This window comes from Pseudophryne corroboree, chromosome 7, assembly GCF_028390025.1.
Source record: "Pseudophryne corroboree isolate aPseCor3 chromosome 7, aPseCor3.hap2, whole genome shotgun sequence".
NCBI lineage: Eukaryota > Metazoa > Chordata > Amphibia > Anura > Myobatrachidae > Pseudophryne > Pseudophryne corroboree.
In genome coordinates, this window is record NC_086450.1 from 59,115,064 (window position 1) to 59,139,821 (window position 24,758).

A 24,758-nucleotide genomic window follows, 5' to 3' on the forward strand; every position below is an offset into this window, starting at 1 on the left:
CATATTTAAACCTAATACTTACCCAGTTATTACACTTGCGTGGGTTTCCTCCAGGTACTCCGGTCTCCTCCCAAGCTCCAAATATATACTGGTAGGTTAAATATATTCTGTAACGGTTAATTAGCTCCCAACAAAAATGAACCCCAGTGTGTATATACATGTGGTAGTGAATATAGATTGCAAGCTCCCAATGATGGAGGGACTGATGTTAATGACAAAATATGTAAAGCAATGCGGAATATATGTGCGCTCCCTAAATAGCTTTTAGTATCAATAATATATACTAACCTAGTTTCAACCGGGCAAAGGTTTGCTGGGCAGAACATTTTTCCCCTTTTCACCCCGTTATGAGTCAAATGTAAAAAAAAAAAAAAAATCCCTGCTTAGTGAGTGGCTTCAAATAACTGTCACAGTTTCCAGACTACATGTTCCAGCTCACCCAGCAGGTGCACAGGGAGAGTTCACCAACTGTCACATTTTTCAGAGCGCAATGGTGATGCATTGGAAATGGAAGGCGAACGTTTTGCCACAAAACTCAGAAAACGAGGCAGCTAATTAGAATGCCAGTATTTTTCTGCAAATCTACAGAACAAGACCCTTAATTTGGTATATGGTGTGCTCAGACAACGACATCATAGCTATGTCACTCATAACTTGTCCGTCTGATATATATACACTGTGTGTGTTTGTCACTGGCGTTTCTATCATGGGTGCAATGTGTGCGGTGCACAAGGGCCCCTGGGTCCAGGGTGGCCCGCACTGCAGCGGCAGCTGTCGCGGGGAAAAAAACACAAAAAATGGCCGCTACGCATGTACAGTTCGATTTTTGTCTCCAAAACACGGTGGGTGCCATGTTTCGGGAGACCTGCGCAGTAGACTCCAGCATATTGCCAGAGCCTGCGGCGCCGTGGAGAGGAGGGGGCCCACCCGGAGTGTGCACACGGGCCCCCTCCTCTCTTAAGACGCCCCTGGTGTGTGTGTGTGTGTGTGTGTGTGTGTGTGTGTGAGTGATATGAGCAGATCAGATCTTCATTGGCTGTACAAAATAGGCAGGAAAAGGGGGATCATCTGCAGAGGGTGTCTGGATGGAGATAATAGTCACGGTACACTGGTAGGGCTGGTCGACCATGTTAAGGTCGACAGTCATTAGGTAGACCACTATTGGTCGACACAGCTCAGGTTACCGTTCCCAACCGTAGTCCACGTGGATGGTAAAGTATGACAAATCTAAAAATCTTATTTTTTTTTTCTTTCAAAAAACGCAATGTCGGCCTTTTCATATGTCGACGTGACATGTGTCGACCATGTGCCCGTGTCGACCTAATGACTGTCGACCATAACATGGTCGACCATCCAAACGGATACCCACTAATAGACCAGAAAATAGGACTCCAATATAATCCACAATGAGCATCTTTGGGGGCAGCTATTAAATATACATGAAGTAATGTTTCTATTAGTCCCTGGTAATCGCAGTGAGCACCCATTGTCAGCCCTCAGTACTACAACAGTGACAATAGTATCAGACTGAGAATTCTAAGACGAGTTCACAGTAAGAATGAATGGTTGCAGGCTGAATATATGGCATGTCATCACTGTATTGTTTTCTTTGGCTTTTATCTGACTATGAAGTCAAATCTCATAAGCTAAAGCTCGTGTTACCTTCTGTATGCAAGATGTCTTGTGATTTATTACATCTGGTAATAAAAAGTAAATTAGTAGGTCACTGACTTGCTCTTTTGGTGTCATTAAAAAATGTTCATGATGTATTATGTCTCTCACACTCGTGATGTAAATCATTATTGTAGAGCTGTAATATTTATTAAAGTAGCAGGTTATAGAAAAGGATTGTACTGTAAGTATAATCCAATTATTCAGCAATAGTCTTTCTCTGAAATGGGCAAATTGCCTTGTTTGATAAGCCTTTCTGTAACACTTGTTTACAACAACTTAAGAGGATTTTCCACTGACTTGGTTCCCTAACCCCGGACGGGCAGAACGGTGCTGTCAGCTCATCGTCGTGCTTGGCAGAATCTGCCTGTGACACTGGCCGATTTTGAGCTCGAAGTAGCTCACTTTTGGCGTTTTGAGCTACTTTGAGCTCAGACTCGGTCAGTGTGTATGGGCGAGCGCTGATGCACGCTCCCGCATCATTGCTCGCCGCCGCCGTCCGTCGGGCTGTTTGAACAGCCTAGTGAAGCACTTTCCACGGTCTCTTACTGTGGAAAGTGCTTCACCCCCCCCGGTGAACATCGCTGGGCACAGGGAAAATCGCTCAGCGATGTTCACATCATCACTGTGCGTACAGGCTGGGAAAAAACGCTCAGTGTGTATGTACCTTTAGTGAAGGCGGATCCTTAGTCAGAAGTGTGACGGAGGGTTCTCAGTGTTTGTATGCTCTTACTATGACGGAGGGTTCTCAGTGTTTGTATGCTCTTACTATGACGGAGGGTTCTCAGTGTTTGTATGCTCTTACTATGACGGAGGGTTCTCAGTGTTTGTATGCTCTTACTATGACGGAGGGTTCTCAGTGTTTGTATGCTCTTACTATGACGGAGGGTTCTCAGTGTTTGTATGCTCTTACTATGACGGAGGGTTCTCAGTGTTTGTATGCTCTTACTATGACGGAGGGTTCTCAGTGTTTGTATGCTCTTACTATGACGGAGGGTTCTCAGTGTTTGTATGCTCTTACTATGACGGAGGGTTCTCAGTGTTTGTATGCTCTTACTATGACGGAGGGTTCTCAGTGTTTGTATGCTCTTACTATGACGGAGGGTTCTCAGTGTTTGTATGCTCTTACTATGACGGAGGGTTCTCAGTGTTTGTATGCTCTTACTATGACGGAGGGTTCTCAGTGTTTGTATGCTCTTACTATGACGGAGGGTTCTCAGTGTTTGTATGCTCTTACTATGACGGAGGGTTCTCAGTGTTTGTATGCTCTTACTATGACGGAGGGTTCTCAGTGTTTGTATGCTCTTACTATGACGGAGGGTTCTCAGTGTTTGTATGCTCTTACTATATCTGTGATGGTACTTTTTTTATCAGGCAGAGTTTGGTTTATTCACCTAGAACTTGAACACCTCTCTTCTCTCCAACCCGAATGCTGGGGCGCCGGGGTGGGGGGGTTGGGGAGAAATCCTTCACTTGTTCCTCTGTTAACACTAGATCAGTAGTCCTCACATATTCTGGGGGGGGGGGGGTTCTAGTCCAAATGCATAGGTGTTATCAAGGGGGGATGTCAGAGAACCTCTGCTAATACTATTAACTATTTTCCTGCCTGATATTTTGGGAAGTGTATTGTATTCCTCACCACATATTAGACAGAATCTTATAACATTCATCCTCCTTACACTAATTTTTTCCATATTATTTTTCTTGCATTTATTGACCCTGGCACTGAACAGGGGTCAGTAGAGTGGGATGTGCACTGTGCAGGGGTCAGTAGAGTGGGATGTGCACTGTGCAGGGGTCAGTAGAGTGGGATGTGCACTGTGCAGGGGTCAGTAGAGTGGGATGTGCACTGTGCAGGAGTCAGTAGAGTGGGATGTGCACTGTGCAGGAGTCAGTAGAGTGGGATGTGCACTGTGCAGGAGTCAGTAGAGTGGGATGTGCACTGTGCAGGAGTCAGTAGAGTGGGATGTGCACTGTGCAGGAGTCAGTAGAGTGGGATGTGCACTGAACAGGGGTCAGTAGAGTGGGATGTGCACTGTGCAGGAGTCAGTAGAGTGGGATGTGCACTGTGCAGGAGTCAGTAGAGTGGGATGTGCACTGAACAGGGGTCAGTAGAGTGGGATGTGCACTGTGCAGGAGTCAGTAGAGTGGGATGTGCACTGTGCAGGAGTCAGTAGAGTGGGATGTGCACTGTGCAGGAGTCAGTAGAGTGGGATGTGCACTGTGCAGGAGTCAGTAGAGTGGGATGTGCACTGTGCAGGAGTCAGTAGAGTGGGATGTGCACTGTGCAGGAGTCAGTAGAGTGGGATGTGCACTGTGCAGGGGTCAGTAGAGTGGGATGTGCACTGTGCAGGAGTCAGTAGAGTGGGATGTGCACTGTGCAGGGGTCAGTAGAGTGGGATGTGCACTGTGCAGGGGTCAGTAGAGTGGGATGTGCACTGTGCAGGAGTCAGTAGAGTGGGATGTGCACTGTGCAGGAGTCAGTAGAGTGGGATGTGCACTGTGCAGGAGTCAGTAGAGTGGGATGTGCACTGTGCAGGAGTCAGTAGAGTGGGATGTGCACTGTGCAGGGGTCAGTAGAGTGGGATGTGCACTGTGCAGGGGTCAGTAGAGTGGGATGTGCACTGTGCAGGAGTCAGTAGAGTGGGATGTGCACTGTGCAGGAGTCAGTAGAGTGGGATGTGCACTGAACAGGGGTCAGTAGAGTGGGATGTGCACTGTGCAGGAGTCAGTAGAGTGGGATGTGCACTGTGCAGGAGTCAGTAGAGTGGGATGTGCACTGTGCAGGAGTCAGTAGAGTGGGATGTGCACTGTGCAGGAGTCAGTAGAGTGGGATGTGCACTGTGCAGGGGTCAGTAGAGTGGGATGTGCACTGTGCAGGAGTCAGTAGAGTGGGATGTGCACTGTGCAGGAGTCAGTAGAGTGGGATGTGCACTGTGCAGGAGTCAGTAGAGTGGGATGTGCACTGTGCAGGAGTCAGTAGAGTGGGATGTACACTGTGCAGGGGTCAGTAGAGTGGGATGTGCACTGAGCAGGGGTCAGTAGAGTGGGATGTGCACTGAGCAGGGGTCAGTAGAGTGGGATGTGCACTGAACAGGGGTCAGTAGAGTGGGATGTGCACTGTGCAGGGGTCAGTAGAGTGGGATGTGCACTGTGCAGGAGTCAGTAGAGTGGGATGTACACTGTGCAGGGGTCAGTACAGTGGGATGTGCACTGTGCAGGAGTCAGTAGAATGGGATGTGCACTGTGCAGGAGTCAGTAGAGTGGGATGTGCATTGTGCAGGGGTCAGTAGAGTGGGATGTGCACTGTGCAGGAGTCAGTAGAGTGGGATGTGCACTGTGCAGGAGTCAGTAGAGTGGGATGTGCACTGTGCAGGGGTCAGTAGAGTGGGATGTGCACTGTGCAGGAGTCAGTAGAGTGGGATGTGCACTGTGCAGGAGTCAGTAGAGTGGGATGTGCACTGTGCAGGAGTCAGTAGAGTGGGATGTGCACTGTGCAGGAGTCAGTAGAGTGGGATGTACACTGTGCAGGGGTCAGTAGAGTGGGATGTGCACTGAGCAGGGGTCAGTAGAGTGGGATGTGCACTGAACAGGGGTCAGTAGAGTGGGATGTGCACTGTGCAGGGGTCAGTAGAGTGGGATGTGCACTGTGCAGGAGTCAGTAGAGTGGGATGTACACTGTGCAGGGGTCAGTACAGTGGGATGTGCACTGTGCAGGAGTCAGTAGAATGGGATGTGCACTGTGCAGGAGTCAGTAGAGTGGGATGTGCACTGTGCAGGGGTCAGTAGAATGGGATGTGCACTGTGCAGGAGTCAGTAGAGTGGGATGTGCACTGTGCAGGGGTCAGTAGAAGGGGATGTGCACTGTGCAGGGGTCAGTAGAGTGGGATGTGCACTGTGCAGGAGTCAGTAGAGTGGGATGTGCACTGTGCAGGGGTCAGTACAGTGGGATGTGCACTGTGCAGGAGTCAGTAGAATGGGATGTGCACTGTGCAGGGGTCAGTAGAATGGGATGTGCACTGTGCAGGGGTCAGTACAGTGGGATGTGCACTGTGCAGGAGTCAGTAGAGTGGGATGTGCACTGTGCAGGGGTCAGTAGAATGGGATGTGCACTGTGCAGGAGTCAGTAGAGTGGGATGTGCACTGTGCAGGGGTCAGTAGAGTGGGATGTGCACTGTGCAGGAGTCAGTAGAGTGGGATGTGCACTGTGCAGGGGTCAGTACAGTGGGATGTGCACTGTGCAGGAGTCAGTAGAATGGGATGTGCACTGTGCAGGAGTCAGTAGAGTGGGATGTGCACTGTGCAGGGGTCAGTAGAATGGGATGTGCACTGTGCAGGAGTCAGTAGAGTGGGATGTGCACTGTGCAGGGGTCAGTAGAATGGGATATGCATTGTGCAGGAGTCAGTAGAGTGGGATGTGCATTGTGCAGGGGTCAGTAGAGTGGGTTGTGCAGTGTGCAGGGGTCAGTAGAATGGGATATGCATTGTGCAGGGGTCAGTAGAGTGGGATATGCATTGTGCAGGGGTCAGTAGAGTGGGATGTGCACTGTGCAGGGGTCAGTAGAGTGGGATGTGCACTGTGCAGGGGTCAGTAGAGTGGGTTGTGCAGTGTGCAGGGGTCAGTAGAATGGGATATGCATTGTGCAGGGGTCAGTAGAGTGGGATATGCATTGTGCAGGGGTCAGTAGAGTGGGATGTGCACTGTGCAGGGGTCAGTAGAGTGGGATGTGCACTGTGCAGGGGTCAGTAGAGTGGGATGTGCACTGTGCAGGGGTCAGTAGAGTGGGATGTGCACTGTGCAGGGGTCAGTACAGTGGGATGTGCATTGTGCAGGGGTCAGTAGAGTGGGATATGCATTGTGCAGGGGTCAGTAGAGTGGGATATGCATTGTGCAGGGGTCAGTAGAGTGGGATGTGCACTGTGCAGGGGTCAGTAGAGTGGGATGTGCACTGTGCAGGGGTCAGTAGAATGGGATATGCATTGTGCAGGGGTCAGTACAGTGGGATGTGCACTGTGCAGGGGTCAGTAGAGTGGGATGTGCACTGTGCAGGGGTCAGTAGAGTGGGTTGTGCAGTGTGCAGGGGTCAGTAGAATGGGATATGCATTGTGCAGGGGTCAGTAGAGTGGGATATGCATTGTGCAGGGGTCAGTAGAGTGGGATGTGCACTGTGCAGGGGTCAGTAGAGTGGGATGTGCACTGTGCAGGGGTCAGTAGAATGGGATATGCATTGTGCAGGGGTCAGTACAGTGGGATGTGCACTGTGCAGGGGTCAGTAGAGTGGGATGTGCACTGTGCAGGGGTCAGTAGAGTGGGTTGTGCAGTGTGCAGGGGTCAGTAGAATGGGATATGCATTGTGCAGGGGTCAGTAGAGTGGGATATGCATTGTGCAGGGGTCAGTAGAGTGGGATGTACACTGAGCAGGGGTCAGTAGAATGGGATGTGCACTGAGCAGGGGTCAGTACAGTGGGATGTGCACTGTGCAGGGGTCAGTAGAGTGGGATGTGCACTGTGCAGGGGTCAGTAGAGTGGGATGTGCACTGTGCAGGGGTCAGTAGAATGGGATGTGCACTGAGCAGGGGTCAGTACAGTGGGATGTGCACTGTGCAGGGGTCAGTAGAGTGGGATGTGCACTGTGCAGGGGTCAGTAGAGTGGGATGTGCACTGTGCAGGGGTCAGTAGAGTGGGATGTGCACTGTGCAGGGGTCAGTAGAGTGGGATGTGCACTGTGCAGGGGTCAGTAGAGTGGGATGTGCACTGTGCAGGGGTCAGTAGAGTGGGATGTGCACTGTGCAGGGGTCAGTAGAGTGCGATGTGCACTGTGCAGGGGTCAGTAGAGTGGGATGTGCACTGTGCAGGGGTCAGTAGAGTGGGATGTGCACTGTGCAGGGGTCAGTACAGTGGGATGTGCACTGTGCAGGGGTCAGTAGAGTGGGATGTGCACTGTGCAGGGGTCAGTAGAGTGGGATGTGCACTGTGCAGGGGTCAGTAGAGTGGGATGTGCACTGAGCAGGGGTCAGTAGAATGGGATGTGCACTGAGCAGGGGTCAGTAGAGTGGGATGTGCACTGTGCAGGGGTCAGTAGAATGGGATATGCACTGAGCAGGGGTCAGTAGAGTGGGATGTGCACTGTGCAGGGGTCAGTAGAGTGGGATGTGCACTGTGCAGGGGTCAGTAGAGTGGGATGTGCACTGTGCAGGGGTCAGTAGAGTGGGATGTGCACTGTGCAGGGGTCAGTAGAGTGGGATGTGCACTGTGCAGGGGTCAGTAGAGTGCGATGTGCACTGCAGGGGTCAGTAGAGTGGGATGTGCACTGTGCAGGGGTCAGTAGAGTGCGATGTGCACTGTGCAGGGGTCAGTAGAGTGGGATGTGCACTGTGCAGGGGTCAGTAGAGTGGGATGTGCACTGTGCAGGGGTCAGTACAGTGGGATGTGCAGTGTGCAGGGGTCAGTAGAGTTGGATGTACACTGTGCAGGGGTCAGTACAGTGGGATGTGCACTGTGCAGGGGTCAGTAGAATGGGATATGCACTGAGCAGGGGTCAGTAGAGTGGGATGTGCACTGTGCAGGGGTCAGTAGAGTGGGATGTGCACTGTGCAGGGGTCAGTAGAGTGGGATGTGCACTGTGCAGGGGTCAGTAGAGTGCGATGTGCACTGTGCAGGGGTCAGTAGAGTGGGATGTGCACTGTGCAGGGGTCAGTAGAGTGGGATGTGCACTGTGCAGGGGTCAGTACAGTGGGATGTGCACTGTGCAGGGGTCAGTACAGTGGGATGTGCACTGTGCAGGGGTCAGTACAGTGGGATGTGCAGTGTGCAGGGGTCAGTAGAGTTGGATGTACACTGTGCAGGGGTCAGTACAGTGGGATGTGCAGTGTGTAGGGGTCAGTAGAATGGGATATGCATTGTGCAGGGGTCATTAGAGTGGGATGTGCACTGTGCAGGGGTCAGTAGAGTGGGATGTGCACTGTGCAGGGGTCAGTAGAGCGGGATGTGCACTGTGCAGGAGTCAGTAGAATGGGATGTGCACTGAGCAGGGGTCAGTAGAGTGGGATGTGCACTGTGCAGGGGTCAGTACAGTGGGATGTGCAGTGTGCAGGGGTCAGTAGAGTTGGATGTACACTGTGCAGGGGTCAGTACAGTGGGGTGTGCAGGGGTCAGTAGAGTTGGATGTACACTGTGCAGGGGTCAGTACAGTGGGATGTGCAGTGTGCAGGGGTCAGTAGAATGGGATATGCATTGTGCAGGGGTCAGTAGAGTGGGATGTGCACTGTGCAGGAGTCAGTAGAGTGGGATGTGCACTGTGCAGGGGTCAGTAGATTGGGATGTGCACTGTGCAGGGGTCAGTAGAGTGGGCTGTGCACTGAGCAGGGGTCAGTAGAATGGGATGTGCACTGAGCAGGGGTCAGTAGAGTGGACTGGGCACTGTGCAGGGGTCAGTAGAGTGGGATGTGCACTATGCAGGGGTCAGTAGAAACGGATGTGCACTGTGCCGGGGTCAGTAGAGTGGAATGGGCACTGTGCAGGGGTCAGTAGAGTGGGATGTGCACTGTGCAGGGGTCAGTAGAGTGGGATGTGCACTGTGCAGGGGTCAGTAGAGTGGGATGTGCACTGTGCAGGGGTCAGTAGAGTGGGATGTGCACTGTGCAGGGGTCAGTAGAGTGGGATGTGCACTGTGCAGGGGTCAGTAGAGTGGGATGTGCACTGTGCAGGGGTCAGTAGAGTGGGATGTGCACTGTGCAGAGGTCAGTAGAGTGGGATGTGCACTGTGCAGGGGTCAGTAGAAACGGATGTGCACTGTGCAGGGGTCAGTAGAAACGGAAGCGCACTGTGCAGGGGTCAGTAGAAATGGATGTGCACTGTGCAGGGGTCAGTAGAACGGGATTTGCACTCTGCTGTGGTCAGTAAAAATGGATGTGCACTGAGCAAGGGTCAGTACAGTGGGATGTGCACTCTGCTGGGGTCAGTAGAAATTGATGTAGACTGAGCAGGGGTCAGTAGAGTGGGATGTGCACTGTGCAGTGGTCAGTGAAGTGGGATGGTGCACTGTGCAGTGGTCAGTAAAGTGGGATGGTGCACTGTGCAGTGGTCAGTAAAGTGGGCTGGTGCACTGTGCAGGGGTCCGTAGAGTAGGGTGTGCGCTGTGCAGGGGTCAGTAGAGTGGGATGTGCACTGAGCAAGGGTCAGTACAGTGGGATGTGCACTCTGCTGGGGTCAGTAGAAATGGATGTGCACTGAGCAGGGGTCAGTAGAGTGGGATGTGCACTGTGCAGGGGTCAGTAGAGTGGGATGTGCCTTGTGCAGGGGTCAGTAGAGTGGGATGTGCACTGTGCAGGGGTCAGTAGAGTGGGATGTGCACTGTGCAGGGGTCAGTAGAGTGGGATGTGCACTGTGCAGGGGTCAGTACAGTGGGATGTGCACTGTGCAGGGGTCAGTAGAGTGGGATGTACACTGTGCAGGGGTCAGTAGAGTGGGATGTGCACTGTGCAGGGGTCAGTACAGTGGGATGTGCACTGTGCAGGGGTCAGTAGAGTGGGATGTACACTGTGCAGGGGTCAGTAGAGTGGGATGTACACTGTGCAGGGGTCAATAGAATGAGATTTATGCTGTACAAGAGTCAAAAGGATGAGAGAACTGATGCCCTCTCCAACCCGATATTTAAAGGGAAGTGCGCACTGAAGGCGCCATGCCCAAAAACATATAGTGGCATCGCTTCATGGTGTAGGGGTGTCGCCTCAGAATAGCACCAGTTCACATTATACTGCACAATAGCGTCCGTTATTCACATTACATCCCACGGTAGCGTCCATTACTCACATTACACCCCATGGTAGTATCCGTTACTCACATTACACCCCACGGTAGTGTCAGTTACTCACATTACACCACATGGTAGGCTCCGTTACTCACATTACACCCCACGGTAGTGTCAGTTACTCACATTACACCACATGGTAGGCTCCGTTACCCACATTACATTACTCACATTACACCACACGGCAGCGTCCATTACCCACATTACGTTACTCACATTACACCACACGGTAGGACCCGTTACTCACATTACACCACACGGTAGGACCCCTTACTCACATTACATGGTACCATCCGTTACTCACATTACACAACATAGAAGTGTCCATTACTCACATTACACCCCACTGGTAGTGTCCGTTACCCACATTACATTACACCCCATGGTAGCGTCCGTTACACACATTACACCCAACAGTAGCGTCCGTTATACACATTACACCCCACAGTAGCGTCCGTTACTCGCATTACACCCCATGGGTGGTCCGTTACCCACAATACGTTACTCGCACTACACCCAACGGTAGCGTCCATTACCCACATTACACCCCTTATACATGTTTCACCATAGTAGAGCCCCTTATACACGTTAGGGTGCAGTGCCAGTGAGCAGTGTGTGTGTGTGTGTGTGTGTGTGTGAGAGAAATTTGCGCTGCGGTTCACATATATTATACAGATGGGTCCACATTTATCTTGGCCTTTAATAGGATTAGCTGAGCCAGGTCAGTCAGACTTAATCCCCTGCTGTAATGACTTAATCCCCTGATGTATTGTTCTCTGTATTGTATTGCAGCTGGGAACAATAGATGAAGGGTTTATGTTAATAAACCATGGTGTGCCTAGGCGCAGCAAAGAACTCAAGATAAAGGTGGACCCATCTGTACTAGGTATTTAGGATGTTTTTTGCTGCAAAGGAATTAATATAAAGGCGCAAATAAAGCATAACGATACATAACTCATATCAGACTTGTCTATTGTATTGTTACATGAACTGCATACTTTTTACTCTGTTTTGGTACTTCTTTTGTCCAGTTTTCGTCTTAGTTTGCGTATAGTGTATTAGGTCATTTGGATTAGTATGTTTGTAGCAAGGGGAGTAGCTGCCACTACTGGGAGGGATTGAGAGATCTGAGAGCCGCTCGGGAGAGGAGTGGAATCTGGTACGCACAATTAATATGAAGAGTGTGAATATTAATTTTTATATCTACTACACTATTAGGTGCTTGTCTCATCTCTACTTTTACCAGATTCATACACGGACTATTCCATCAGTTCACTGATACACTGAGCAGCCACCTATCAAGTGTCTATAGGGAGTGCCGTGACATATACACTACTGAGTGGATACCTGACGGGAGCACATTGCTGACTAAATATATATCACCTGATACGCATTTAATCGCTGCAAAGTTAATAGGGGTTGCGCCAATTAATCCTTTCCTAGCTCAATAATCTATATTTAAATTATTTCAGCTTGATGCCCTTGTGTGCGGTTTCCAATACCTTTAGAATAAAGCATATGTTTTAAATGTACTAATACACAAAAGTGCCTAAGAAGATCTTTATTAAGTTAGGCAAATTTTTGATGTTAACCACCAGCACTCAGAATGGATAAGAAGCCACAGCAGAGACCAGCTCCACGTAGCCCAGCACTAGAGTGCGGTGTCAGCGGCAGTACCAGGAATGACAGAGAGACCAGCAGGAGGCCTCCAAGATGTTTGCAGTCTGCGCACGATGGTCAGTGCCACAGTATCCAAGGCAGGACCGGCCAGGAGAATGTAATAGGCACCATCAAGCCTCTGAAGCCAGAAACAGCCGAGCATCCAGACCAGAAAATCACCACAGGACAGGGTTGTTAATGCCGTCCTTCCTGAATGGTGACTTTTAGCGCCTCATTTTTTTGATGAATTTGGGCACCTTCAATTTCTGGACGATCTTTGGTGCTTTCGGCACAAATTTTTTCACATTCAGTTTCTGGATTGGCTTCTTTAAGATCTTCTTTATTGATGGTTTTTGTTCTTTCTTCATCTGCCTGGGGTCCTTTCTCCCGTTGCGCATGATGTTATGACGCTCTGCCACATGGTATTTCTGGCGGTGGTCTCTCTGATGATGTCCCATCTCGTGTTTCACATGGTAGCGATCTTTTCCACGGGGTTCTTCATCTTCATCATCATCGTCGTCCAATTCCAGGTATCTGTGTGCTGTTGACCATGAAAAAAATCACAAGAAAATGTAAGTACAGAACTACAAAAAACATTGACTATTCTAGACTTAGTTATGAAGCTATAATAAAGCAGGAGTGATGTCATCATGTGTAATATAAAGCACTGTCCTAATATCAAGTAAAATAAAATAAATATTTCCTCCATGTTACTGATTTGGTGGCACCGTGGGCCCTACTAAGGGTTGGACACAAGCCCATGGTAAGAATATGCTGTTCTACATTGTACATGTGCAGAAACGCGCACATTATGCCTGGAGTGGGGGATCTGAGGTGGGCAGGAATAATCTCTGTACAGTAGGGTGTATATACTGTATGTACTGTAAGTGTAATACTCCCCCTGGAGGTGCTAGAAGGTACTGCTTACTGTATGAGCTACTGCATCTTGCCTGACAGAACTATAAATTATAGCTTCAGTAATAAAGCATAAAAAAAAAAACCATCCCTCCCAAACTACAAGTATCAGCATACGCTGACAAAAACATACTGGTAGATCCTGTGCATTTGTGTGAGTGATAAGACATTACTGTAAGGTCTGTAAGCTCCAGTGGTGCAGGGACTGATGTGAATAATTTTATAGAACACAACTTAGGGCGCCCCTGGTGGTTGCCTGACCCTCTGTAGTAATGTGATATGTAAATTAGTTACTATACAGAATTATTACTGACAGTTGTAGTGAGACAAGTGCGCAGTGCAGGTGTCGGCTCCCTCAGTATAAGAAATACCTGGCAGTGACATCTTTGTAGTAGTAATATGTATAATTACCTCGCTGGGGTAGATGTTGCTGCAGTAGTGACTCGATGTCATCTTGCACTACTCCGTAAATCAGCCGATGGAAGGCGTTACTCAGACACTCCTTCAATGATTGGAAGCTGAAATGTAACAATAAGGAGAAGCTGTCAGGGTACAATAGTGCACAGAGCGCAGCCCAGAGACCTGTTCCCCCGATGTATCCATCACTGAGCCATAATTCTCATTCTCTTTCTACTCAAGTTCTGCCATATTCATAGTCTAACTCATTGTTCTAATGACGTTCTGCAATTCCCACAATGACATCTTCACTGAAGGTGATTTATAAATGATTGTTATTTAATTTTCAGTATTACAATGCAATAGATGGTCATATAAAACCCCGGAATATAATGTATACTGACAATTGCATTGTGTATACAGTGTACTTTGCAATTGGTCAAAGAGGAAAAGTCTGGATATTTTCAGCTTCAAACGGGCACTAAAACAAAATCACACATCTTCCTCAGAGCCTACCACCCATCCCCTCGTCCTAATTCTGTTGCTCCCTCCTCCCCTCTCCTACTCTTCTCCCCAGTTCACCCACCAACTCTTCACCTCTCCCCTAAGCATATAAGTTCTCACAGGCAGGACCCTTCTTCCTCATGTATCATCCCTGGCACTATCCTCACTTCCAGTGATACTTGTATCTTGTCTTCTACTCCCTTTAAGCGGCTCTGACTCTGTGTGCTCACCCTTCACTAGGTACAGACTCAATGGGGGGGGATTCATTTGTTTTGTGGGTGCCCAAATGTTATGGGTATCCACCGGAGCAATTAAATTCTTCACCTCTATGGGTACACATGCCCCGTGTAAGCAGCCATTAGTTCTGCCCCCTGAGGTCTAAACCACTACTGCTCTATATACAGTATACTTAGAAACCTCATCATTTACAAATAATCTAGGACTCCCATATGACCAGACTTTGCCCATAAAATAACCCCATACTTCCTCATACATCCCAGATAGGTGATAAGGAAATTAGATGTCTCCTCCTGTACTATACGAGGCAGCTATTTTGTGGGATTAAACCAAAATGCCCAAGGAATGCAGCCTATCCATTCACTGGGTACTAATGGTGTCACTAAGGCACCTGATGAGCAATATTCATGAGGCAATGGGTCCTGTTGAGGTGTTAGGCTGCATCATTATGAATATTGGTTTAATACACAAAAATGGTTTTCCTCCATCATGTGTAAGTGACAAGTGCTTCAGGAAAAGTAAATATTTCAGGTTAGAGAACCTATCTACTGTAATATAATGTGTATAGAATGTTAGTAACTTACTATGCAGTACAGCAAAGGCACATTCCGGCAAGTATCACTAGTCCAATGAAACCGATGTTGGTACCCACGGTTTTCCAGTCCAGTGTAACTGTTCAGGAAAGAAAGACAGATGAGAGACGCATGTGAGAAACGTTACATGTGTATAGAGACATTGGATATGGGGAATTATGACACTTATGGCTGTATCCAATTAGCCGCGGTAATTTACCACTGCTAATTGACTCACCTGGGGGTATCCTATTAGCCATGATGCCAGCTTTTATCAGGGTTAATTGCATACCCCCTTTGGAGAGACAGATCAGTAAGGCTGGGATGTGTGTAAGCTGCCTACATAATGGATGCTGTGATACTGCCGCTGATATCTGACAATTGGCCGGATAATGAGCCTATCAGGAGGGGACAATGCACACATGACTGCTGTCAGCCTATCGCGTGTGGTTATTTATGGCCAGGATAAGAATGGCTGACTCCTGTGTAATTTAGAAGCTGACCAGTAATCCTGTCACAGGGCCGTGTATGAGACAGTGACATGTACAGGCCTATGTGTGCCGCCTGCAGAGCTGTATTGCTGCCTGAGGCGCCTCTCTGACACACACTGCTATAACCATCCATAGAGGGAGTATGTAACTATAGGGGACTAATAATGTCATTCCCAGCCAACACGGTAAATATCTTCATTTACACTTATACATTAAAGGAATCGGTGTAAAGCAACAAATACAACAATTACTGTACCTTGATGCCAATTAAAGCTCCTCGATTGAGCAGCTTGCGCCAATGGCGCCTCTGCCGAGCCTTTAAAAATAAACAGAAAGACATACATTATACATATGTGTGTGTTTGTGTGTCTTTATTAAGGTCACGTGTGTATTACTTAGACATTATATAACTACAGAGTATTCTGTGACACAGTGATGTAATATTGTGAGGAGGTTATCTATCTGTCTATCTATAGATCTATCGGTCTATCTATTTGTGTCTCTGTCAGCAGCAATTTCTTACCACCTAATGTCTGTGATGTCATAAGGATGTCATAATGCCATGGAGCCAGCTAGCTGGGATTAGGCCCAGTAGGTTTATATGGCCCAGCACAAAGCTGCATTATAGTGTACATTGTTTAACACAGTGAGAGATTATCTATCTATGTATCTGACTGACTGTCTATTATTTGTCTGTCTATCTATCCATTGTATTTCTATTATTTTCTCTGTATTAATACAGGTTGAGTATCCCTTATCCAAAATGCTTGGGACCAGAAGTATTTTGGATATCGGATTTTTCCGTATTTTGGAATAATTGCATACTATAGTGAGATATCATGGAGATAGGACCTAAGTCTAAGCACAGAATTCATTTATGTTTCATATACACCTTATACACACAGCCTGAAGGTCATTTTAGCCGATATTTTTAATAACTTTGTGTATTAAATAAAGTGTGTACATTCACACAATTCATTTATGTTTCATATACACCTTATACACACAGCCTGAAGGTCATTTAATACAATATTTTTAATAACTTTGTGTATTAAACAAAGATTGTGTACATTGAGCCATCAAAAAACAAAGGTTTCACTATCTCACTCAAAAAAGTCCGTATTTCGGAACATTTGGATATGGGATACTGAACCTGTAATAAAACATCATATCATTACTAGACACAGAAAAAAGAAAACCCTGACACAGGAATGAAGGATTGTTGATGCTTTTGCTCTGGCAGCGACATTATACGATAGTGTTACCAGAACAGGAATTACATCGGTACTTATATCGCAGCGACACATAATGTGGGCGGGTAAATGCTGGGATAAATACATACAGAATAAGAGGGGTGTTGGAAGCTGGCGCTCCCTAAGATACCCCACACGGTGTAAAGAAGGAAATAAGAGACAGTGTAGTGTATATATAATAATAACATAACACTTGTCTGTCTGATAAAGTGACGGGTGTTCAATCTTCTGTTTTCAAATTGCCATTATGAAAAACATAGTAAAATGTACAATACTGCAATATGTTTAAAAAGAAATGACATATATTTAAGTACTTATAATAATAATAAATAGGGTGGTCGCATCAGCCATAGGGCTCTGCTATGATAATAGGCCTGTAATCCTATATATTTCTCTTTTTCAATCCTTATTAATAGAAAGTCCTAGAAATAATTCCCCCTTACCTTTAGATGGATATATAGGCCGGCCTTGGGTCCCCATGGTGAGCAAGCTCACCAGGAGAAAAATAGCAAAAAGAATAATCTTCATCATTCTTCTCAACTTCGTCCTTAGACGACAACTCCTTCTTCACCTATCAAAGCCGCACCTCCCAGCAGCAGCAATTTATTACCACCTAGTGTCTGTGATGTCATAATGATGTCATAATGCCACCTGTGACCTACTGCATGGAGCCAGCTAGCTGGGATTAGGCCCTAGTATCTATCTATCTATCTATCTATCTATCTACACATTGTATTTATATTATTTGCTCTGTAGTAATAATAAAACATCCTATAAATACTAGACACAGAAAGAAGAAAATCCTGACACAGGAATGAAGCATTGTTGATGCTTTTGCCCTGGCAGCGACATTATACGATAGTGTTACCAGAACAGGAATTACATCGGTACTTATATCGCAGCGACACATAATGTGTGTGTTGGGGGGGTGGGGGGGGGGTAAATGTTGTGATAAATACATACAGAATAAGAGGGGTGTTGGAAGCTGGCACTCCCTAAGATACCCCACACAGTATAAAGAAGGAAATAGGAGACAGTGTAGTGTATAAATAATAATAAAACACTTGTCTGTCTGATAAAGTGACGGGTGTTCAATCTTCTTTTTTCAAATTGCCATTATGTAACACATAGGAAAATGTAAAATACTGCAATATGTTTAAAAAGAAATGACATAGATATATGTAATTAAAATAATAATAATAATAATAATAATAATAATAATAAATAGGGCGGGCGCATCAGCCATAGGGCTCTGCTATGATAATTGGCTGTAACCCTATTTAATTTTGTTTTTTAATTCTTACTAATAGAAAATCCTAGAAATAATTCCCCCTTACCTTTAGATGGATATATAGGCCGGCCTTGGGTCCCCATGGTGAGCAAGCTCACCATGAGAAAAATCGTAAAAAGAATAATATTCATCATTCTCAACTTCGTCCTTAGACGACAACTCCTTCTTCACCTATCAAAGCCGCACCTCCCAGGAGCAGCAATTTATTACCACCTACTGTCTGTGATGTCATAATGATGTCGTAATGCCACCTGTAACCTACTGCATGGAGCCAGCTAGCTGGGATTATGTCCTAGTATCTATCTATCTATCTATCTATCTATCTATCTATCTATCTATCATTTTTATATTATTTGCTCTGTATTAATAGTAAAACATCCTATAAATACTAGTATATTGAAAAAAGAAAACCCTGACACAGGAATGAAGCATTGTTGATGCTTTTGCTCTGGAAGTGACATTATACGATAGTGTTACCAGAACAGGAATTACATCGGTACTTATATCGCAGCGACACGTAATGTGAGGGGGTAAATGCTGTGATAAATACATACAGAATAAGAGGGGTGTTGGAAGCTGTTGCTCCCTAAGATACCCCACACGGTGTAAAGAAGGAAATAAGAGACAGTGTAGTGTATATATAATAATAACATAACTCTTGTCTGTCTGATAAAGTGACGGGTGTTCAATCTTCTTTTTCTCAAATTGCCATTATGTAACACATAGTAATATGTACAATACTGTAATATGTTTAAAAAGAAATAACATATTTATATAATAATAATAATAATAATAATAATAATAAATAGGACCGTCGCATCAGCCATAGGGCTCTGCTGTGATAATAGTCCTGTAATTCTATATATTTCGGTTTTTAAATCCTTACTAATAGAAAGTCCTAGAAATAATTCCCCCTTACCTTTAGATGGATATATAGGCCGGCCTTGGGTCCCCATGGTGAGCAAGCTCACCAGGAGAAAAATCGCATAAAGTATAAACTTCATTGCTCTTCACTTCGTCCTTAGACGACAACTCCTTCTTCACCTATCAAAGCCGCACCTCCCAGCAGCAGCAATTTATTGCCACCTAGTGTCTGTGATGTCATAGTGATGTCATAATGCCACCTGTGACCTACTGCATGGAGCCAGCTAGCTGGGATTAGGCCCAATAGGTTTATATGGTGTTTTAAAATTGCTGACAAAACTGAAAATGTTTCACATCCATCTACTGTACTAATTGTTGGACTTTGCTTGGAGGTGTGGAAAGAGAAGAAAGTCATTATTAACATTAGATGGATGTTTTTGGACTATTGACTATAATTTATTCCCATCATCCTAATCTTCAATATAAATAATACTAGTAAAGGGGTTTGGGAATTAGGGATAGGGTGTTTGGGTATGCTTCTTATGAAAATAATTTGAAAAATTGTAAAAATGTATATACCAAATCCAATGACAAAAATGTTAAATAATAAATTGTATGAAAAACTTACATTAATAACTGATAAGTAAAGGACAATTGATGCCATTTAAGTGGATAACAGAATGGTGAAAATTTTGAAAACCAGGCAAAGCACTTAATGGCACGAGAGGTTATAATTTACTACAGATCTAGCGAGCATTAACTTGGAACCCGGCATACAATAATGTTACTGCATCTCACTATTCCTTATAATTTCATATTGGAATAATATAATATAGATGTCTAAATTAGGGTTTCATATATAGTACTAGTTCTGTCACCATACCTGTGTCTGCCAGCGCATTTTGAAACTTGGAGGACTACAAATAGGGTTGCCACTTCATCCCTTTAATTCTGGACACATATTATTTACGGGTGTGGTATTGAAAGTCGACCACTATTGGTCGACAGGGTCTTTAGGTCGACATGTTCTAGGTCGACAGGTCAAAAGATCGACATGAGTTTTTCATGTTATTTTGGTGTCGTTTTCTTCGTAGAGTGACCGGGAACCCCAATTAGTGCACCGCGTCCCCTCACATGGCTCGCTTCGCTCGCCATGCTTCGGGCATGGTGCCTTCGCTCCGCTACCGCTTCGCTCGGCACAGATTACCGTTCCAATCGTAATCCACGTGGATCGTTAAGTATGAAAAGGTTCAAAAAAAGAAAAAAATTGTGAAAAACTCATGTCGACCTTTTGACCTGTCGACCTAGAACATGTCGACCTAGTTACTGTCGACCAATAGTGGTCGACCTAGACATTGTCGACCTAGTTACTGTCGACTTTCAGTCCGGATCCCATTATTTACACATGTTCCGTGGCTGATCAAAAAAACAGGTGAAATGGAGTCTGGAAGTCAGCCAGCCACAGAACCTGTGTAATTAATGTGCCCTGAATTAAAGGGATGAGGTGGCAGTCCTTGGCAGCCATGGTTGTGCTGGAACCTGTACTTTCAAAGCATTTTTATTTAAAAGCAAATTCTCCTACATCCTAAATGAAAATGGTATTAAACACACAGAACCAGTATCGACTCCAGAGGTGGGGCTGCAGCCAGGACTCACTGGAGGTTGGTGTGGGCTGTGGCTCGCCTATTAGAATTTGTGACTGTGCTGCAGCCGCACCTGTGGAGCCGCCACTGCATAAAACCAAAGGGAAACTTTTTCCTTATGCAATCCACAGGTCTGTAATGTAATAGAAAAGACTGAAACTTGTAAGGGTGAGCGGAATAGGGTGTACTCCGTTTAAGGGTGAGCTGAATAGTATGTATTCCATATAAGGGTGGGCGGAATAGGATGTACCCCGTGTAAGGGTGAGCATCCTATTCCACTCGCCCTTACATGAGGTACATACTATTCTGCTCACCTTTACACGGTGTACATCCTATTCCGCTCACCCTTACACAGAGTACACCCTATTCCGCTCACACTTACACAGAGTACACCCTATTCCGCTCACACTTACATGCAGTACACCCTATTCAGCTCACCTTTACATGGAGTACACCCTATTCCGCTCACCCTTACACAGAGTACACCCTATTCCGCTCACACTTACATGCAGTACACCCTATTCAGCTCACCTTTACACAGAGTACACCCTATTCCGCTCACACTTACACAGAGTACACCCTATTCCGCTCACACTTACACAGAGTACACCCTATTCCGCTCACACTTACACAGAGTACACCCTATTCCGCTCACACTTACATGCAGTACACCCTATTCCGCTCACACTTACATGCAGTACACCCTATTCCGCTCACCTTCACATGGAGTACACCCTATTCCGCTCACCCTTACCCTGAGTACACCACTCAGTGTAAGTGTGAGTGGATTAGGGTATACTCCGTGTAAGGGTGAGTGGAATAGGGTGTTCTCTGTGTTAGAGTGAGCGGAATAGGGTGTACTCCATGTAAGGGTGAGTGGAATAGGGTGTACTTTGTATAAGGGTGAGCGGAATAGGGTGTACTCCGTGTAAGAATGAGCAGAATAGTTTGTATTCCATGTAAGGGTGAGCGGAATAGAGTGTACCCCTTGTATGGGTGAGCGGAATAGGGTGTACCCTGTATAAGGGTGAGTGGAATAGGGTGTACTCCGTGTAAGGGTGAGCGGAATAGGCTGTACTCCATATAAGGGTGAGCGGAATAGGATGTACCCCGTGTAAGGGTGAGCTGAATAGGGTGTTCTCCATGTAAGGGTGAGCGGAATAGGGTGTACTCCATTTAAGGGTGAGCGGAATGGGGTGTTCTCCGTCTAGGGGTGAGCGGAATGTGGTGTACACCGTGTAAGGGTGAGTGGAATAGGGTGTTCTCTGTGTTAGAGTGAGCGGAATAGGGTGTACTCCATGTAAGGGTGAGTGGAATAGGGTGTACTTTGTATAAGGGTGAGCGGAATAGGGTGTACTCCGTGTAAGAATGAGCAGAATAGTATGTATTCCATGTAAGGGTGAGCGGAATAGAGTGTACCCCTTGTATGGGTGAGCGGAATAGGGTGTACCCTGTATAAGGGTGAGTGGAATAGGGTGTACTCCGTGTAAGGGTGAGCGGAATAGGCTGTACTCCATATAAGGGTGAGCGGAATAGGATGTACCCCGTGTAAGGGTGAGCGGAATAGGGTGTTCTCCGTGTAAGGGTGAGCGGAATAGGATGTTCTCCATGTAAGGGTGAGTGGAATGGGGTGTTCTCCGTGTAAGGGTGAGCGGAATGTGCTGTACACCGTGTAAGGGTGAGCGGAATATGGTGTTCTCCATGTAAGGGTGATCAGAATAGGGTGTACTTTGTATAAGGGTGAGCGGAATAGGGTGTACTCCGTGTAAGAATGAGCAGAATAGTATGTATTCCATGTAAGGGTGAGCGGAATAGAGTGTACCCCTTGTATGGGTGAGCGGAATAGGGTGTACCCTGTATAAGGGTGAGTGGAATAGGGTGTACTCCGTGTAAGGGTGAGCGGAATAGGCTGTACTCCATATAAGGGTGAGCGGAATAGGATGTACCCCGTGTAAGGGTGAGCTGAATAGGGTGTTCTCCATGTAAGGGTGAGCGGAATAGGGTGTACTCCATTTAAGGGTGAGCGGAATGGGGTGTTCTCCGTCTAGTGGTGAGTGGAATGTGGTGTACACCGTGTAAGGGTGAGTGGAATAGGGTGTTCTCTGTGTTAGAGTGAGCGGAACAGGGTGTACTCCATGTAAGGGTGAGTGGAATAGGGTGTACTTTGTATAAGGGTGAGCGGAATAGGGTGTACTCCGTGTAAGAATGAGCAGAATAGTATGTATTCCATGTAAGGGTGAGCGGAATAGAGTGTACCCCTTGTATGGGTGAGCGGAATAGGGTGTACCCTGTATAAGGGTGAGTGGAATAGGGTGTACTCCGTGTAAGGGTGAGCGGAATAGGCTGTACTCCATATAAGGGTGAGCGGAATGGGATGTACCCCGTGTAAGGGTGAGCTGAATAGGGTGTTCTCCATGTAAGGGTGAGCGGAATAGGGTGTACTCCATTTAAGGGTGAGCGGAATGGGGTGTTCTCCGTCTAGGGGTGAGCGGAATGTGGTGTACACCGTGTAAGGGTGAGTGGAATAGGGTGTTCTCTGTGTTAGAGTGAGCGGAATAGGGTGTACTCCATGTAAGGGTGAGTGGAATAGGGTGTACTTTGTATAAGGGTGAGCGGAATAGGGTGTACTCCGTGTAAGAATGAGCAGAATAGTATGTATTCCATGTAAGGGTGAGCGGAATAGAGTGTACCCCTTGTATGGGTGAGCGGAATAGGGTGTACCCTGTATAAGGGTGAGTGGAATAGGGTGTACTCCGTGTAAGGGTGAGCGGAATAGGCTGTACTCCATATAAGGGTGAGCGGAATAGGATGTACCCCGTGTAAGGGTGAGCGGAATAGGGTGTTCTCCGTGTAAGGGTGAGCGGAATAGGATGTTCTCCATGTAAGGGTGAGTGGAATGGGGTGTTCTCCGTGTAAGGGTGAGCGGAATGTGCTGTACACCGTGTAAGGGTGAGCGGAATATGGTGTTCTCCATGTAAGGGTGATCAGAATAGGGTGTACTTTGTATAAGGGTGAGCGGAATAGGGTGTACTCCGTGTAAGAATGAGCAGAATAGTATGTATTCCATGTAAGGGTGAGCGGAATAGAGTGTACCCCTTGTATGGGTGAGCGGAATAGGGTGTACCCTGTATAAGGGTGAGTGGAATAGGGTGTACTCCGTGTAAGGGTGAGCGGAATAGGCTGTACTCCATATAAGGGTGAGCGGAATAGGATGTACCCCGTGTAAGGGTGAGCTGAATAGGGTGTTCTCCATGTAAGGGTGAGCGGAATAGGGTGTACTCCATTTAAGGGTGAGCGGAATGGGGTGTTCTCCGTCTAGGGGTGAGTGGAATGTGGTGTACACCGTGTAAGGGTGAGTGGAATAGGGTGTTCTCTGTGTTAGAGTGAGCGGAACAGGGTGTACTCCATGTAAGGGTGAGTGGAATAGGGTGTACTTTGTATAAGGGTGAGCGGAATAGGGTGTACTCCGTGTAAGAATGAGCAGAATAGTATGTATTCCATGTAAGGGTGAGCGGAATAGAGTGTACCCCTTGTATGGGTGAGCGGAATAGGGTGTACCCTGTATAAGGGTGAGTGGAATAGGGTGTACTCCGTGTAAGGGTGAGCGGAATAGGCTGTACTCCATATAAGGGTGAGCGGAATAGGATGTACCCCGTGTAAGGGTGAGCGGAATAGGGTGTTCTCCGTGTAAGGGTGAGTGGAATGGGGTGTTCTCCGTGTAAGGGTGAGCGGAATGTGCTGTACACCGTGTAAGGGTGAGCGGAATATGGTGTTCTCCATGTAAGGGTGATCAGAATAGGGTGTACTCTGTATAAGGATAATCGGAATAGGGTGTATTGTAAACTTATTCTCCCAACTAGAATAATGCAATATGCCAAAGTGTTGTCTAACACCGGTTACGCTGTATGTATGGTATGTGTGACAAAGGCTACATTTGCAAATTGCCCGTTACTAGGGCTACAGATTACAGCAAATGCCAACTCCAGTCTAACACCGGTGTCCAAAGGTAAATGTTTGGGTATATGGCTTTTACTAAACTTTACCTACTCCTATAGAAACAAATACCATTTATAGATGTTGATGGCGGATTTACATTTGGCGGGTGGAGTGTATATCATCTCATATTTGCCATGTTTGCAGTGTAACTGCAGTACAAACCATTACAACATGCTGTTAGACCTCGGTAAGTTAGATCACCCTGCAGTCTAGGTAGAATGATGCATTCTGCCTGTTACACCTTCAAAAACTTTTTAGATGTTACCCAGTCTCCTGTACATACTACATACAGCACTTACCACCTTCCATCCATCTACTAATAACCTGAATACACATTCCAGTTGCTCAGCATGTGCCTACCAGGCTACACATGCCTGAGTAATCTACTAGTGTGTGTTGAATCTGCGGAGGCTGCATTTACAGATGTAGCCACCTTTATCTTGACTGGCTGAGACG

The 24,758-nt window shown here is 46.7% G+C and overlaps 2 protein-coding genes across 4 annotated transcripts in view; one reads left to right on the top strand and one right to left on the bottom strand.

Annotated features, from left to right (window-relative positions):
• UBE2F (ubiquitin conjugating enzyme E2 F (putative)) overlaps positions 1–24,758 on the top strand; it is a 490,291-nt gene that overhangs the window by 450,712 nt on the left and 14,821 nt on the right. The window lies entirely within an intron of this gene.
• Positions 12,046–17,567, bottom strand: LOC134944540 (uncharacterized). The gene is made up of 5 exons (XM_063933171.1): positions 16,952–17,567; positions 15,512–15,571; positions 14,777–14,864; positions 13,467–13,573; positions 12,046–12,681 (listed from the first exon to the last, which is right to left on the bottom strand). Exons 1-5 carry the CDS (start codon positions 17,037–17,039, stop codon positions 12,365–12,367), a joined length of 660 nt encoding a protein of 219 aa, XP_063789241.1. The 5' UTR covers positions 17,040–17,567; the 3' UTR covers positions 12,046–12,364.